Source organism: Rhynchophorus ferrugineus, unplaced genomic scaffold, assembly GCF_030347505.1.
Source record: "Rhynchophorus ferrugineus isolate W39M unplaced genomic scaffold, kcgeb_rfMv2 rfM3, whole genome shotgun sequence".
Classification (NCBI taxonomy): Eukaryota; Metazoa; Arthropoda; class Insecta; order Coleoptera; family Curculionidae; genus Rhynchophorus; species Rhynchophorus ferrugineus.
Genome location: NW_027472582.1, coordinates 64,600,407 through 64,617,919, shown reverse-complemented (window position 1 = coordinate 64,617,919; position 17,513 = coordinate 64,600,407). Strand labels below are relative to the sequence as shown.

The following is a 17,513-nucleotide window of genomic DNA, read 5'->3' as shown; positions in this document are numbered from 1 at the left end:
TATATTCTTTAATTAGAACATCGATATATCAATATTTGTAATATTGATTTTTTTTGTTGCTGTCATCCCCTATTATAGATGCCTTAACTTACGATATATTGTTTCAAATCAACAGAATTATAAATTTATACATATTCTCTAATTTAAAAAGCGATATATCGATATTTATAAAAATTTTTTACTTGTGACACGATATGATTTTTTAATTACACAACTTTAACCACAAGCTAACCTTAAGGAAAATTTTAATGTTATAATTATAAATTTATACATACTGTCTAATTAAAAATAAAACTTATATCGATATTTATAATATCTATTTTTAACTTCTAACATCTCTATGACAGATGTCTAAACTCACGATATGTTTTCAATCAAATAAACTATAAATTAACGCTATGGAGTCTTTTTAAACTTTTTAATACCAGAATTATTTTTACATATTGTCTAATTAAAAAAAAATGTTTCAGAAATTGGAACGCAGAAATACAGAGGAAGAAGAGAAGCAAAAAACAAGAAGACCCCAGCCTCAAGCGCGCCATATTCGACACATTCGCCAAATCCTACTTTTTCTACGGCGGCTTCATCTTTATTCAGAGCGTCGTCGTAAGGTAGGTAAACACACGCACACATACGGAGTAATAAAATTGATCGTGAAGTAGCCACGCGTAATTGTTCATTACTATTGCGATAATGCGTCATTATATAGCCGTTCGAATTTCACTCGGTCTCTCCAGTAATTGATAAGTACAATATTTTATTGAGCCCATGAGTCACGGTTTTTATTGTGTTTTTTATGCTTGTGTTCCTCATATACCTATCATAAGGTCGAGGCATGATAATGGACTGAAAAAAGCGGTTATTTCTGGTTTGGCATAATCATTTAATATTTCTTCCAAGTACGGCCCAGTAATAGTGTGCATTGTACTGTATGGAACGCGATTCGATCATGCGTTGGGTAGATGTTAGGTTTCTTGTGATTTGTAATTTTTTTAATAGTTTTTTTTACGAATTCGACACGACAATGTTGGTTTTGCAGATGCGTCGAATAATTAACCAATGTTTTTTTTATTACAGTTTCATTGTGAATATTTCGAGGCGTAATTCTCAATCTTGTCTTCGTTTATGAATAATTTATTAGCTTTGATTTTAAGAAATGGATACGTAAAGATGAATTAACATATTGGTGTATTAAACCTTCCGAAATTATTTTTTTCAAAAGGATTATACATATATTATACATAACCGTTTTTTTTAAACGACATAATTTTCAAGAAAATTGAAACATTTATTTATTCAAAGTATTGGCCATTTGATTATATACATCTTACTTATACTTCAAAAAAAAAAAATGTTTGTTCTTTGAGCAAAACGATTCATCGGGCCATTTTCTAACTTCTTCGAAAGTGCTGCTCTGCAAGCGCGTGCCCCATTGATGCGAAAAGTTCATAGTCGGACGGGGCAAGGTCTGGAGAATACGGTGGGTGCGATAATATGTCCCATCCAAATGCTTTCAACGCTTCCTTGACCGATTTTCCTTTATGAGACGGCGCGTTATCGGGCTGTAAATCATTTTACCATGTCTTTGGGCCCATTCTGGCTGTTTTTCGATCAATGTTTGGTTCAAATTGATCATTTGTTATCGGTAGCGATTACTATTAATTATTTCACCAAGTTTCAATAGTTCGTAATACACCACACCCTTTTGGTCACTTCATCGGGTGTTAACCATGATTTTTTGCGCTTAAGGTTTTCAAAATAAATCCACTTTTTATCACCAGTCACTACTCGATGTAGAAATGACTTCCTTTCAATTTTTTGATTTTCGATTTGCCTGTCATTCAAGTGATGTGGCACCCATCTTCCCATTTTTTGGATTTCCTCATTGCTTGTTATCGGTCGCTAATCGTTTCTTGGGCCACATTTAAAGTTTTTACGAAATTGTTTTTGAGTTTGCGTCGTGTCTTCATCCAATAAGTCTTACATGTTCGATTCTTCAACTTTTTCTACAATCTACGAGAATGTCCTCTAATTGATAAACGAATTGATCTAAGATGACTCTAATTTTCAATTATGGCATGACCATATCAATAGTATCGCAGTTTTTTAGAATTAAATGGCATTATAATTAATAAAGCCGCTGTATTAATCATTTTAATCACTGTAAGTTACAATCATGTATTTAGGAATGCTGGATTTTCCTCTCATTTCTTTTTTATTCTATACAAGGTAGATGTATACAAACTGAAGTACATACACTGTTCTTTAAAGTACTTTCCCCTTATTAATGTGACAACATTTTTTTCAAAATTCTGTTACATGTTTTAGGGATTTCTATGATTTCATTTCACATACAAGGGTAGTCCGATAAGTATTTAGCCTTCAGAAGATAAATGAAAATTTTGGAAAAGGGGTGATTTATTTCTCAACATAGTCTCCTTTTAGCTCGATACACTTGACCCAGCGATGGTCCAACTTCTTTAACCCGTCTGAAAAATACATTTTCTCGAGGTCAGTCTGATAACCTCATTCGACTCATATTTCTGCGCGGCTAGTAACTTCTTTAAGTTCGGAAAGAAAATGAAGTCGTGCAAGGTGGACGAGGCAGCAGCCCAATACACACATAATTTTAAGATGAAATGAAAATTGTCGTCTTTCTTTCTTTATTGCACTATTCGAATGTATCATGACAACACAGATTAGATTTGCAACCTATATTGATGTTGATCGCAGGGCTTAACGTTATACTAGATCCGTTTTTTATCACTTTCCTGCTGCGTTTAACTGTTGTTGATAAGATAATTCCTGATGATTTAGATATGTTTTAAAGTGTTTAACACGACCCGTGTCTCGTGTCACCAAAATAACCACTTGTTAAACGCCTAAATTATTTTCGATACGTTTGCTCAGCTAATACTAAGCAAATACTGAAGTAAAACTCTGAAAAAATACTTTGTTTGACGCATAAAATATTTAATAACCTATAAATTGTCATTTACATAAAGATATTCGAGCAAATATTAGACCTATAAACTAAAAGATCTTTTTTAAATTTGATGTTTTATTGTGAAAAATCAGTACAATGTGTTTTCTTTAAAGTATTGTTCATCAATAGTCGCTACTTTTTCCCATCTTTCAGACGATTTACGGATTATATCTCGTATAAACGTATGTATCTTGAGGCTATATATATCTACGAAATGACCCATCTTTTGATATCTTCATAAGAAGTGAAGCGCTGAAGGCATGTCATTCAAGGAAACTCATATTTTGGAATAAGCAGTAATCAGAAGAAGCAAGGTCTGGAGAATACGTCGACTGGGTTTCCGAGTATATTTTCACCAGTTTTGCAACATGTAGTCAAGCGTTATCATGCTGAAGGTTGACATTGTTGTGCCTTTGTTCGTATTTCAGCTCTTTTTCGCGCAGTGGTCGGCTAAAACGCATATAGTCGATATCGATCCATATTGATAGTTTGAGCGAGTAAAATCTTCAAAATCCTTGTTTTCAAACAAATTTGGCGCTCCAGAACGCTTTTTGTCTTCGGTGTCAAAATCACCACCTTTAAAACGTCCAAACCGGTATGTACGGGTTGAAATCAATGAAGAATAGTTGCCATAAGCTTTACACAGCAATCGATGACCTTCAGCCTACTGTAGCGACCGCTACGACCCTTTAGGCCACGCATTCACCTACACCAAGTTCAAAGGTTAGCAACGCCGGTGGATTGGTACCATGCAGTTCCCGGCTATAAAAGACCACCACGACGACGTCTCGCTCTCCTTTCTTTTTTCTACCCCCTAAGGGTCGTAGCGGTCGCTACACTACCAAGCACAGACCATTGTCTTTCCACCAACATGATTTCGCCTTGGAGTTGATTGGTCAGCTTCGCCAGTTGAGAACCATGCTTTTTTGCCCTTAGAGTTTTTCAAAATAGATCCATTTTATCACCTGTCACTACTCTATGCAAAAATGACTCCTATTCATATCTTTGAGCAACATTTCACAGACGATTTTTCGATTTTCTATTTGCCTGTCATTCAATTGATGTGACACCTTTCCATCTTTTGTATTTTTGCCATTGCTCGTAATCGGTCGCTAATCATTCCTTGGGCCACATTTAACATTTCTGTCAATTGTTTTTAAGCTTGGGTTGGGTCTTCATCTAATAATTCTTGCAGTTTCGTATCTTTAAACTTTTTCGGTCTACCAGAACGTTCTTTGTGGTGCACATCGAAATCACCACTTTTGGATTTTCAAAACCACGCCTCACATTTTTTTAAGGTTAGAGAATGCAAGTTTACACATCGTAATCATCGTCATCGTAAGTTTCTACTAGCAAACGATGACTTTCAACGGCTTTTTTCAGGCACGAAACTTGACATTTTCAAAGATGGATACATCTATGACTACTTTCTACAAAAACGTTTTCTACGTGCTACTTTCGCAAAATATATAACCCTGTATAACATTGAAACTGGTGTCAAGTCACAACATCGCATACTTAAGCCTTGCGATACCTGTGTAGCGACCTTGAGGCATGTCGAATTTTACATCGTGGAATAACGGTCAACAAAGTACCCAGAAATATAATCCCAGATGTTGAACACGGGCGGGGTGCCAACAGCGCCAACTAGAACCCGATAACGAATAGCTGGCAACCCCGAGACGTTTATCTGGGATGTTATTGAAGGGTATTTCCGATCATTCAGTAACCGACCATTGTTTGGTTTAGATGTGCCACCATCGACTGCCCAAGCCTCGTCTCCAGGTAACACCGCTGCCATCCGTTTTATCTATTTTGTATTTTCTACATATATTGCCAATAAATAACGGTCACATAATGTAAACGCCACTGTTTCATTTCGTTTTACCTCCATTCACCGAGTCATATCAATATACCCCAAACCTATTATAAAAAAACCGGCAATGACTTTCCGATACACTTAGTATATACTTTTTGATATCAACAGTTTTGCTGTAAAAATATATTTTTTAGAGATTTTCATTACAGCACTTTTATTTTGGTATTCAGCAGAATATTATTTAAGTAATTTATAACTATTCAATATTATGTAGTGTCAAATTAAATATTGCAGCACTTGACACTGGAAATCAATCATGTGCTTAGTGACTGTTTTTATATCATTTTTACTCGATAGCATTTAATAAATTCTTTTTTGTAATAAAATGAAAAAAAATGCTCTTGTGAAACATCATTTTAATTAGGGAATTGATAATTTTTTAACGTATATAGATTATTTCAGAATGCGACATTAATTATTATTATATCCCCGCAAATTAAGAAATTTTGAAATAAAAAAATGAGTTTTAAGATTTACTTATGGATACCGAATCACCGTGAATTCTCGTGAATCTTACAATTTTAATATTTCACGCATTTTTGCGTAATATCACACTGGCTGACTAATTAGAATCAGGAATGGAATTATTTCTATATGTTTTTTGTGATTGTATGTATAGAAGACAATGCATGCCATTGTTTCGTTTACGAAACTTCTTGATGAAGAGATTGTTTATAACATTTATGTACAAATCTATCTTTATTGTGGTCGTTATTGTGGTCAATTGGATTAATAGACCGTATAGCTTTAGGCAGTTAACTAGTCGGTCGCTTGATATATTTAAACTTACTTAATTATTTGTAGGATGCGTTCGGCTTATTATAAGAATCGTTTGTTTTAAGTAGCAAAAAAATTAACTAATGGATTAATTGGTCAAGGTTCGACAATTTTTTTAAGTTATAACAGGTCAATTGGAAAGTCCCCGGCCTACCATAGTAAAACACATTTTTTTGGCAAAATTAGTTTTTTTTTATTCAAAATAATTCCCTTCAAGGGTGATACACTGATTATAGCGATCCTCCAACTTTTCGATACCATTTTTGTAGTACGATTTGTCCTTTGCTTCAAAATAGACCTCAGTTTCGGCGATCACCTCTTCATTCGACCAAAATTTCTTCCCAGCCAGCATATTTTTGAGATATGAGAATAGGCAATAGTCGTTGGAGATCAGATCTGGAGAATACGGTGGATGAGGAAGCAATTCGAAGCCCAATTCATGGATTTCTGCCATCGTTTTCACTGACTTGTGACAGGGTGCATTGTCTTGGTGAAGCAGCACTTTCTTTTTCTTCAAATGCGGCCGTTTTTCGGCGATTTCGACCTTCACACGGTCCAATAACGCTATGTAATAGTCGCTATTGATGATCCTTTCTTTTTCAAGATAGTCAATGCGCATCCCAAAATACAGACGCCATAACCTTTCCAGCCGACTGTTGCGTTTTCCCACACTTTGGAGCGAGTTCATCGTGTGCAGTCCACTCGGATGACTGTCGATTGGACTTCGGAGTGAAATGATGGAGCCATGTTTCATCTATTGTCCCATATCGACGCAAAAACTCGGGTTTATTACGCTTGATCATCTTCAAACACTGCTCCGAATCATCAACTCGTCATTGTTTTTGGTCAAAAGTAAGGTCGCGCGATAGCCACTTTGCACAGAGCTTTTTCATACCCAAATACTCGTGAATGATATAATGTACACGTTCAGTTGATATCTTTAGAATGCTTCTGTTTCATTTAATTTCAATTTACGGCCATTCAAAATCATTTTGTGGGGTTTTTAAATGTTTTCGTCGGTAACAACCTTTTTTGGGCGTCCATTGGGTTCACCGTGTTCGTGAATTCTACAACTGTATTTTTTCTCTTCAAAAAGCAATATTTTATCAACACGCGAAATTCCTTTTTATTTATTTTTCCATTTTTTTTTCATACTAATAGAAGTTGCTTCACTCAAAATGCTATAATACTCATATTAATGATCAGACAGATGTCAAATTTATACAGGCATCTTTTGAGGGTTAACCGCCTAACTATGTATCAGGCCGGTGACTTTTCAATTGGCCTGTTAGTTCTTGAAGTAATTAGTTCTCTAACTTTCCATTGTAATTATGGCGTAATTCATCTGATCTAGGATAGACTTATATCCTTCAGCAAGGGACATTTTGTTTATTACCTGTGATCCATTATTGCTTAAGATTTATGTTAAGGGCCTATTGATTCTCTCAATTATATCACTCAGTTTTAATCAAACAATATTTTCAACGATATTTTTTAAATACACCATTAACTTTCATAAAAAATGTCATTATATTTTTTATAGTTTTTTCCATTTTAATTTGTTCAATTTTGATGTCGTCATAGTAGTCTAGTACCTCCAACAAATCATCTCCAAGATTTAATACGTCAACTTGAATCATACAGTGTGACACGGATTCTAATTATGCTAAAACTTGTAGAGTGATTTTCTCTATAGAACTCTTATTTTTTGTTCGGTATTAGTATCGATTCATTTCTATTGCAACATCCATAAGGATTTAATAACGTCGTCTCACCAGGCACGTGAATGTATAACTCAGTGGATTTGTTAAAATAATCTACCGTAGACATAGGTATTCGACGTGATACACAATACCTTCAGTGTAATATTATTTTTATGACTTTTTTAAGTGCAGTATTAATTCTCCCAAAACATGCTGCAGAATTAATTTATTGTCTCATCTATATAGGGTTTTTAACGACTGTCAAATGTTAATAATTTTATTTAATATTATTGGATGTTTTCATTTAAAATACTGAGAAATCACTGGTAAAAGTCTTATTCCGAACTTCCAGGCCTTGCCCTTGAAATTTAGCCGATTTGCAAAAACTAACTTGTCACTCCTTAAAAGTATGATATGTTTTAATCAACATCATTGTTTGTCGTGGATCATAAGCACAATTTATGATGCCTATAACAGCAATTAAGTGTGTTTAAACAAACAAAGCTTATTGTTTGTTGTAATTTATTTCGCAACGCACATTTATTTTGATGTCAGATTAGATTTGAAATTCGTTATTTTACCAGTACAAAAAGCAATCCTAAACATTAAAATAATTAATTAAATTTCGTTTGGACGGTTTTTTTCTTGGAGTTTAATCGATTTTGTTTTCGTATTAATGTTCAGAAATCGAAATCAATGTATTTTGGTTTGTTTTTTTTTAAATCAACACATCTTCTTTTCTATCCATTTTTAAACTTTAACAGTTCGAAACTTGTGAAGTTAAGAATGGTTATTGATGAATTTCAAAACAATTATTCACTGAGAAACTGAATGAATCAACAAATGTAATATAAATGTTTTAGAATAACAAGCGCTACATAGTGAATAATAAATTATACTTGGAATAATGTATTATTAACTGTAGTATTAAAGGAAACTATGTTGAGAAATTCCTGAAAAATTTATAAAGTAGATGAAAAAATATATGAAGACTGGAGAAATAATACCCAGAAGACCCACCGTGCTAAAACAGGTGAATAGGACAGTTCAGGAATGATCTCATTTACATTTTTAATAAAAAAATTGCCAAGAAACCATAATGTATGGGGTATACATACATATAATTTCGGTATTTTGATACAAATAACTTCACTCACTAATAGTCCTTGTAGACAGTTTGGTCTCGCATAAGAAATTAATTTTTTTATTTATTTACTTTTAAAAGTTTTTGGATCACAGTTGTAACTTTCATTCTTTTGAATACTAGTGCAATCTTACGTTTTAATCATTTTTGCGTCTTAAAATTACCAATTTACAAATAAAAATTGCATCAGCTGTAGTGTGTTTGAATTAAACATATACAGAACTGTTATTTGTAAATACTATAATATGATACATAGTGTAAAGTTTGCAATTATATCAACAGTTTCATATTTGTAGCATAAGCACTTTAATTAACACATTGTAATTTTTTATAACGCAATATTTTTATGGTATATCACTCTGTGAACACATGTATCCAATGAAAAAGCATCACCTGTCATATTACAAACGTATAAGTTTTAGAGTTAATTACAAGTAGTAATTCAGAGTCCACTTCTCCACCTGTGTAGGTTGAGGGTTGCCTTTTATAGTTCGGCATCTTACTAAATTATTAAGTAAATCTTTTAACGTTATACACATTCAGAATATTTTGATAACCAAAATAAAACTCTGAACACTTTCTGTGTATAGTAAACTAAACTATATAAAACTAAGTATATCGTTAAATTTAATTCAGCTTAATTAATTAATTATGATCAACTATTGATCAGTTAATGAAAGGTTAGAGCACGTAGTTTCAAGTATGTACGCCAGAAATAGTCAAGAAAGTTCACGGAACGACTTTGAATAATAAAGGTGCATGAACAGTCTTTAAAAAGGAGTAGTTTCAAAAGTTAAAAAGCTTGAGAAAGTTGTAATTACAATGAAATTTAATGTAATACTAACACAGTTCCAACGAAACCACTGTTATCGTTATCAGATATTGCTAAAAATTCGAGACCATATAGTTGATAGAGCACATGGGCTGAAAAGTCCCGGACACAACACATAGATAGCGCTAGTTTTATTGCATTCACCGCTTTTTCACTCAGTACTAACCTTCAAAAGAAAGCTGTTAACATTTCATGATATTCTACTCATAAGTTTGTGAGTTATTGTGCTAAGAGTGACACTACTTTTATTATTTTCAAAACAATGGATCAAAAATTTTGTTTTAATTTTACAGTGCTTCTTGATGGGAAAAAATACCGTTCAAGTGAAGGAATGGCTTGAAAAGTGTCATAAGGACTCCGCTTCATCAGAAACTACAATAAAACGATGATTTGCTGACTGAAACGTCGTCGTAGTGGACATCCAAATCCAAAACACTAAAAAACATCAAAAAATCCACAAAATCATTTTGAATGATCGAAAAGAGAAATTGCGTGAATTAGCTAAGATAAAGATATCAAAAGAACGTGTTGGTTTTATATTGCATGAGCATTTAACGATCAAAAAGCTTTCTTCAAAGTAGGTGCCACGTGTGCTCACTGTTGACCAAAAACAAGAACTTGTTGATGATTCTGAGCAGCGTTTGGTCATGTTTAAACGTATTAACCGGAAATTTTGCGTTGATATATGACAATGGGTGAAACATGGATTCATCACTTCACTCTGAAATCAAAATGATCATCATCTGAGTAGGCAGCAACTGGTGAACTTCGTCCAGAGCGCCCGGAAGCACAATAATCGGTTGGAAAGGTTATGGTCTCGGTATTTTAGGATGTGCGAGGTGTAATATTCCTTGACTATCTTTAGAAGATAAATACTATCAACAGTGAATATTATGTAGTGTTATTGGAGCGTTTGAAGTCCAAAATTGCAAAGAAACGACTGCATATGGCAAAGAAAAAAATACAATTAATATACGAATACTATACAATTTGTTACATCAAGACAAGCAAAACAACATGAACTTCGAATTGCTTGCACATCCACCGTATTCGACAGATTTTGCGCCCAGTGACTGCTGGCTGTTCGCAGACCTCAAAAAAATGCTTACCGGTAAGAAATTTCGTTCGAATGAAGAGCTTATCGCTGAAACGGAGGCCTATTTTGAGACAAAAAATAAATCGTTCTACAAAAGTGGTATTGAAATGTTAGAGCGCTGCCGGTATGATTGTGTGACTCTTGATGCAGAGGTTACAATGATGATAAAGCCAATTTTGAACAAAAAAAAAAACGCGTTTTCTTTGTTTTGCCCGGGACTTTTCAGCCTGTCTTAATAGCGATATATATATAATGCAGGATACATAAAGATGCTGCGGTTAATTTTATTCTTTAGAAATAGTTATATAGGCGTTTATATCTGCGCAAAAAGTTGCAGTTATATCTACGTTGTGTATTTCAGCATTTCGTAGAAATGAAATAAGTACACACCGGTATGGGCAGGCTAATTAAAAACTAATATAAAATATAAAATTAGAAAGTCAACAAAGGCATTAGTCAATATCAATGGTTGGCCAAACAATTTATAATTAATACGTGGCAGATTCACCGAGTTTATTGTTGTATTATTTAGTGCTGGTTGTTATCGTATTAGCACTAGCATTATATGGAGCTTCGAATCTTCTTCAAATTTTCCACCCTATCGTTGAGTTATCCAGACCATGGATTGTTGTCACCATATCCGCCTGTGACTAACAAATCTCGTTAAAAATACGTTTTGGCATTGGCATCGGTCTTGTGCATGAATGAAAATATTTCAGTTGAATTTCTATTTTTATTTCAGTCAGTCATTTTTGTTGTTAGAATTAATTTACATTTATGATTTAAATATTATGTAGTGGTGATATTGGATAATGTTTTAATTATATCTCTTAAAGTGTCCTTTTTATCAACTTTGGTTTATCTAAATTTACTGCTTAACGTGGGTCTTTGAACCCTGGTCCTCAAGAATTAGGCCTATTGATTGGCAAATCGTTAACTTAATCTCTTACCCAATCTTGTGACTATGTCACTAGGTCTAAATACCAACATAAATTAAAACAGTCTAGCTTGTTCCAAAATAACACATGCGCACTTCTTTCTAACTTCAAATCATTTGAGCGGTTTCTTATCGAAAATATATGTTACGTAGACGATAATATTAATTATTTTAGGTCGAATAATACACAGAAAAAATATATAGCTATTTATTTATTATTAATAATGGTATATTATGTAGTATTTCATTGGTATAAATAAAATAATCAAACAAAAACAATAAGTATGTCTAATTTATTTAAGATTATTGTGCTTACATCTAATACATATATTATTTAAAGACTTAAACTACACTTAATTATACATTCACAGTAGTTGTGTGATGTAGGGTTCTTTTGTTATATTTACATTCAACATGCACTTTGCCCTAATGCAAAGTTAGCAAATGCTATTTAATCTCCAAGAGTTAGTACTCTTTCTAACCATATAAACATGGTTACAGCACATATTTTTTATTGTATATTCTCTACTCTACAGCTACCTTCGCATATTTGACTAAGACCTATATGGTGTGTTTTATCTTGAGGCTTTATTTCTAATTGGCCTGAATCAATATTAATTATATTAACTCTCATGGACTGATAATGATCATGTTTTGCTAATTGTCAGAAAATCTTTCAGCGAATTAGGCTTTTCAATTGTGACCCAGTGTACACAAGACCCTAATTCTTAAAACGCCTGGCACGCGACGTTGCCAGTTCTTCGATATAAATAGAATAAATTATCTTAAATTCACAAATTAACCTAAAATTTCATTTGCAATTCAACTTAACATGTTTCGTACAATTGTTGTCTTCTATAATATAATAAATGCATTATAAATTAACGATAGATTATACTGGAATTTAGAAGTGGTAATATTTTTAGTAAAATAGAAACCCGCAATATTAATATTGCGAATATTGTGATAATGATTGATTGGTTGGATCTTTCAATATTATCTTTCCACGCTTCAAAATATTCAAGCAAGTAAAACTTCAGTGTTACTTGTTTAATTTTAAGGTTATAGAATGATTCTATATGGTCAACAAGCACTTTTAGCTCGAAAGGTCAATTATGTCCAAAATATAATTAATTTGGTATAAAACTGAATCCACTTTACAATATTGAAATAAAAATTGAATAGGATGAAATTTCCTTATATGCCTCTTCATATTAAAACTATAAAAGTTTTTTAAAGAATATTTACAAATCATTTTTTGTGGTACTGGCCGACCCTGTTGTTAAATGTCCACAAAAAAAGACGTCAGTAATTATAATTATAAGTTGCAAACCGGCGCACCTTCTGATGTGTAAAATAAAGTTCTAAGTTAATGAAGTGACATTGCGACGTGATTACCTCATATAATTTGATGACGTGCATTGGCTTTTTTTATTGGATAGACTCTATAAACTACTAGAGCTATTACCAGTCAGTCAAAACAAAATTGGTTGGCGTAGTTCATCGGATTCTACCTCTCGATTGGTTGTAAATAGCAACGTCGCAAAATCAGGCAAAAACTGTCGAAGTTTACTGAATGTCGACTGGGACCATGTAGAAATAGCCACTATTCTAGTATACCTCTTTAGTTAATTTGTTTTCAATAAATTATGGCTCTGTAGCCATGTTATTGTAAATCTTTGTATTTTGCCGGAAGCATTTAATTGCCATGTTTATTCACTGCTATTACAAGAATAAAAGTCTATTCTTGATTGATTGATATAAAATTGATTTTGAAACGATTAATCGAATAACTGAAATTGTCTTTCTATATCATTTTGTTTTTGTTTCAGGTTACTCATTCCCATAGTATTAGCCGAATATATCAAATTTTACGAGAACCCCAAGGAGAGTTTTTTACATAAAGAATGGGGTTGGATCCTGGGTGGAGGTGTGGTGGGCCTTTCCTTCATGAAAGTAATTCTGGAACACTACTGCAACTTGGGCGTACAACGAATAGGAATGAGAGTGAGAGTGGCTGCATGTTCTTTAATCTACAGAAAGGTAAATTTTGCTTTAATTTGATGGTCTATAGTAATTTTGACTAACAAAACTTATGTATTGATTTAAATATTGTTTGTAATACGTTTTGTAATATATCGTAAAAAAGTAACAGATAATAGATAAAGCCTGACAATGATTCACTATTATTAACTGATTAAATACTCAATTCATTGATTTTATAAATAATACGACTACACAAGCCAAATAGTGCGTAATAGTAAATATGCAAGTTACTTAGAATCAGTTTTCCTATTATATATAAAAGTATTTCCTATTAGTTTTTAAATTATAAAGATTGTGAATTAGTTTTCAGGTTTTTTTTGGAAATTTAAGGCGTTATGAAAAATGTATTGTGTAAAAATGTAATGTTTTTTGAAGATAACCAGATATTAGTGAAATATTGATGAATTATTGGCTTGAACTGAAAGAAATTAATGCAGATTAGATTATTTACTTAATAAAGCGATATATGAATATGAAAATTGTGTTGTGTTTATAGGAATAATTGGTTAAATAACTACCATCGTCGGGATCTGTTTGCAGGTTTTCTTTATGATTTTTTTTAAATTAATTACATCTTATATTAGATATGCTTAGTACAATCTTAATTTACAAATTAATTTATTACTACTGTTCTGTTGTACTTGCATCAATACACAAGCAAGGCGGTAGTATATAACTATTTCACAAATTAAAATAAAACCAAACTACTTAACCTAGAGTTAAGAATATACTTATACACTAAACATATTCGTCTGGTTTTGTTCGCTTCATTCTGATGTTCTTCTGACTTTCTGCATGTTGGCCAGTTTTTTTATGAATGTTGAACTCAAATGAATGAACCCCACTTTGGCCGCCTTACCAGTGATAAATTCGATTAAATTCTGTAAAATATCAACGTAGACTGATTATTATATCACACGGAGCTAAATATCATCCATAAAACAATAGCAGGTGAATTGAAAAGTCCTACTAGAATTAAATCCGTATGTTTTTTAGTTAGCCCTAACCCTTAAAAGAAGCGTGTATAAATTTGACAGCTATCGGATCATTATTTTGCGAGTTATAGCATTTTGAGTGAAGCAACATTTGTTATTGTAAAAAAATGGATAAAAAGGAATCTCGTTTGTTGATAAAATATTGCTTTTTGAAGAGAAAAAATACAGTTGAAACAAAAACTTGGCTTGATGCCGGGTTTCCGGACACTGCCCCAGGAAAATCAAATATCAAGGATTGGTATGCTAAGTTTAGACATGGTGAAATGAGCACCGAAGACGGTGAACGCAGTGGACTCCCAAAAGAGGTTGTTACTGACGAAAACATTAAAAAAATCCAGAAAATGATTTTGAATGACCGTAAATTGAAATTGAATGAAATATCAGACACACTAGAGATATCAACTGAACGTGTACATCATATCATTCAGGAATATGTGGGTATGAGAAAGCCATGTGCAAAGTGGGTGCCGCTCGAGCTCACTTTTAACCAAAAACAACGACGAGCTGATGATTCGGAGCAGTGTTTGAAGATGATCAAGCGTAATAAACCCGAGTTTTTGCGTCGATATGTGACAACGGATGAAACATGACTTCACAATTTCACTCCGAAGTCCAATCGACAGTCATCCGAGTGGACTGTACACGATGAACCCGCTCCAAAGCGTGGGAAAACGCAACAGTCGGTTGGCAAGGTTATGACGTCTGTATTTTGGGATGCGCATGGAATAATTTTCATTGACTACCTTGAAAAGGAAGAACCATCAACAGCGACTATTACATAGAGTTATTGGACCGTTTGAAGTACGAAATCGTGTCAGTGAAAACGATGGCAAAAATCCATGAATTGGGCTTCGATCATTTTATGGATTCCTTGCTGCCTCATCCATCGATTCTCCAGATCTGGCTCCCGGCGACTATTTCCTGTTTTCATATCTCAAAAGAATGCTCGCAAGGAAGAAATTTTCGTCGAATGAAGAGGTGATCGCCGAAACGGAGACCTGAAGCAAAGGAATATCGTACTACAAAAATGGTATCGAAAAGTTGGAGGGTCGCTATAATTTTGAATTAACCTGTTATACCAAAATAAATTGCACACATGGTTTTCACCTGACTTAGTAGTGAAGAATTTAATGAAGTTTCCATTATAATCTGCTACTAAAGCGAAATGAAATCTAGCCATTATTTAAACGAATGATCACAAACGACAAACGTGGATCTTTTTTATTTATTGATATATTATTGGTAGTCCTACAATTTGTCTCTACAGTGACGCCAATATATATTAAAGAGATTATGGTTGAAGCCCAGAAGATATCAATTATTATAAAATTATATAATTCGATACTTTACTACTGTAGAAATGTTCGTCTGGTAGGTCGGTCGGTCGGAATGTGTGGCTTTCGTTGCGATTGTTTGTCCGAACACTCACTATTATTTTGTGGAAGGAATTTGGACGAGAACTAAAAACACGGATTGAAGAAATACTTGTTTATTTCGATTTAAATTGATGCATGTGGTCGACGGGAAAATTGACAGGATATGAGGTTAGGTAAAGGAAGTACGGTAGCGCTCTGGAATTGTACAGTTGCAAGGGGTAGAGAAGAGAAAAGAGAGCGAGACGTCGTCGTGGTGGTATTTTATAGCCGGGAACCGCATGGTACCAATCCACCGGCGTTGCCTACCTTTGACCTTGCTGTAGGTGAATGCGTGGGGGCCTAAAGGGTCGTAGCGGTCGTTACACTATAAATAATTAATGCATTTTGAAACAGGTGAAGTTCCATATATTACAGGTGAAGACCATATATCATTTGAAAATTTTTTTGGAATGCAAGAAGAAAAAGATTCGGTTTATACTAGAAAAAAAATCATTTAACATTTTTACATTTATAAATCCGTCTTTTTATTTATTTTTTATTCTCATTTCCGGAAATGATCATTTAATTTCTACGAACTTCAGAACAACCTAGTACAAAGTCGAAAATTATATTTAAGCAAATATAAATGTGATCTTTTATCGGCTGATTATCGCTATCAGTTGGTAACGCCAAAATGTATCTCCAAAATTATGTTTTTAAGTGTATTCAAATTTGAAAGCATGTTAAATATTATATTATTGTTATCAGTTACTATGACATAACTGGTTCTTTATCTATAAGATAGTTACAGATAACATTTCTGCTAAAGGGCAACTATAGTTTTAAGTTTTAAGTATGTTACTTAAATGTGTTTGTGTTTGTAATATGTAGTAAATAAATGTGTTTCATTAAAATACGATAAATTAGTTAAATAGATAAGATAATTTCAACTATTTACATGACTATGGCGAGTACGGTATTTTAATCAAGATTTTCTTCATTAGGTTAAATACTTTTGATTATCCTGGTATATTCATTATCTAATATTATGTTAGGTTATGTCAAATGCAAAAACTATTTGATATAAATTTAAATTTGCGTTACCATCATAAAAATAACATTTCTTGGAAGCCATCTGTAGATTGTGTTACAATTACTGGAAGAAATAGTATTGCGAGCTTTTTCTTTGCAAATGTAGATTCTCTAAAACAACATTCCTGAATACTGACAAGGGATTCTTGATACTAATAAGCAATTCAGATTGTATAAAATTGTATAAATATAATATCTAATAAAGTAGCTTTTAATTAACTTAAATTTTTATATTTTATTACTTTGTTTGAATGAAAATAATTAAGAAAAGCATATATTTAAGACAAATTAATAAATACCAAACTGGAAACACTTTCTTGATCTTTCTTGGTCGCATATGTTTTAATCTATATAATAGGTGGTACTTTTTTTGATTTTGATTTGGATTACCATCATAGAAATAAAATTTTTGTGAGCTCTATAGAAATTGCTCAAAAAAAGGTTTTTGATAGAAACAAGCAATTTAAACGGTATTAAATTGCATAGAAATAATTGTTAAAATTGAATTAAATGTGAATTGAAGATTAATTAAATGATAAAATTAAGTCATTAAAGGAAGAGATTAATTTGTCTAATATATCTGTATATACATAAATAATTATTACTGTTAAACTGTCTGATTTGTTGTCTTCGAACATAAGTTTCAAAATGTGTTGGATGAAGAATAAAAT

At 32.7% G+C, this 17,513-nt stretch overlaps 1 protein-coding gene across 2 annotated transcripts in view; it reads left to right on the top strand.

Moving 5' to 3' along the window:
- LOC143192439 (ATP-binding cassette sub-family C member 4) overlaps positions 1 to 17,513 on the top strand; it is a 44,524-nt gene that overhangs the window by 14,614 nt on the left and 12,397 nt on the right. For both annotated transcript variants that reach the window (XM_076397793.1, XM_076397794.1), the window contains 2 exons: positions 471 to 611; positions 13,187 to 13,397. In XM_076397793.1, coding sequence (XP_076253908.1) covers positions 471 to 611; positions 13,187 to 13,397 — 352 coding nt within the window. The remainder of the gene's footprint in view (positions 1 to 470; positions 612 to 13,186; positions 13,398 to 17,513) is intronic.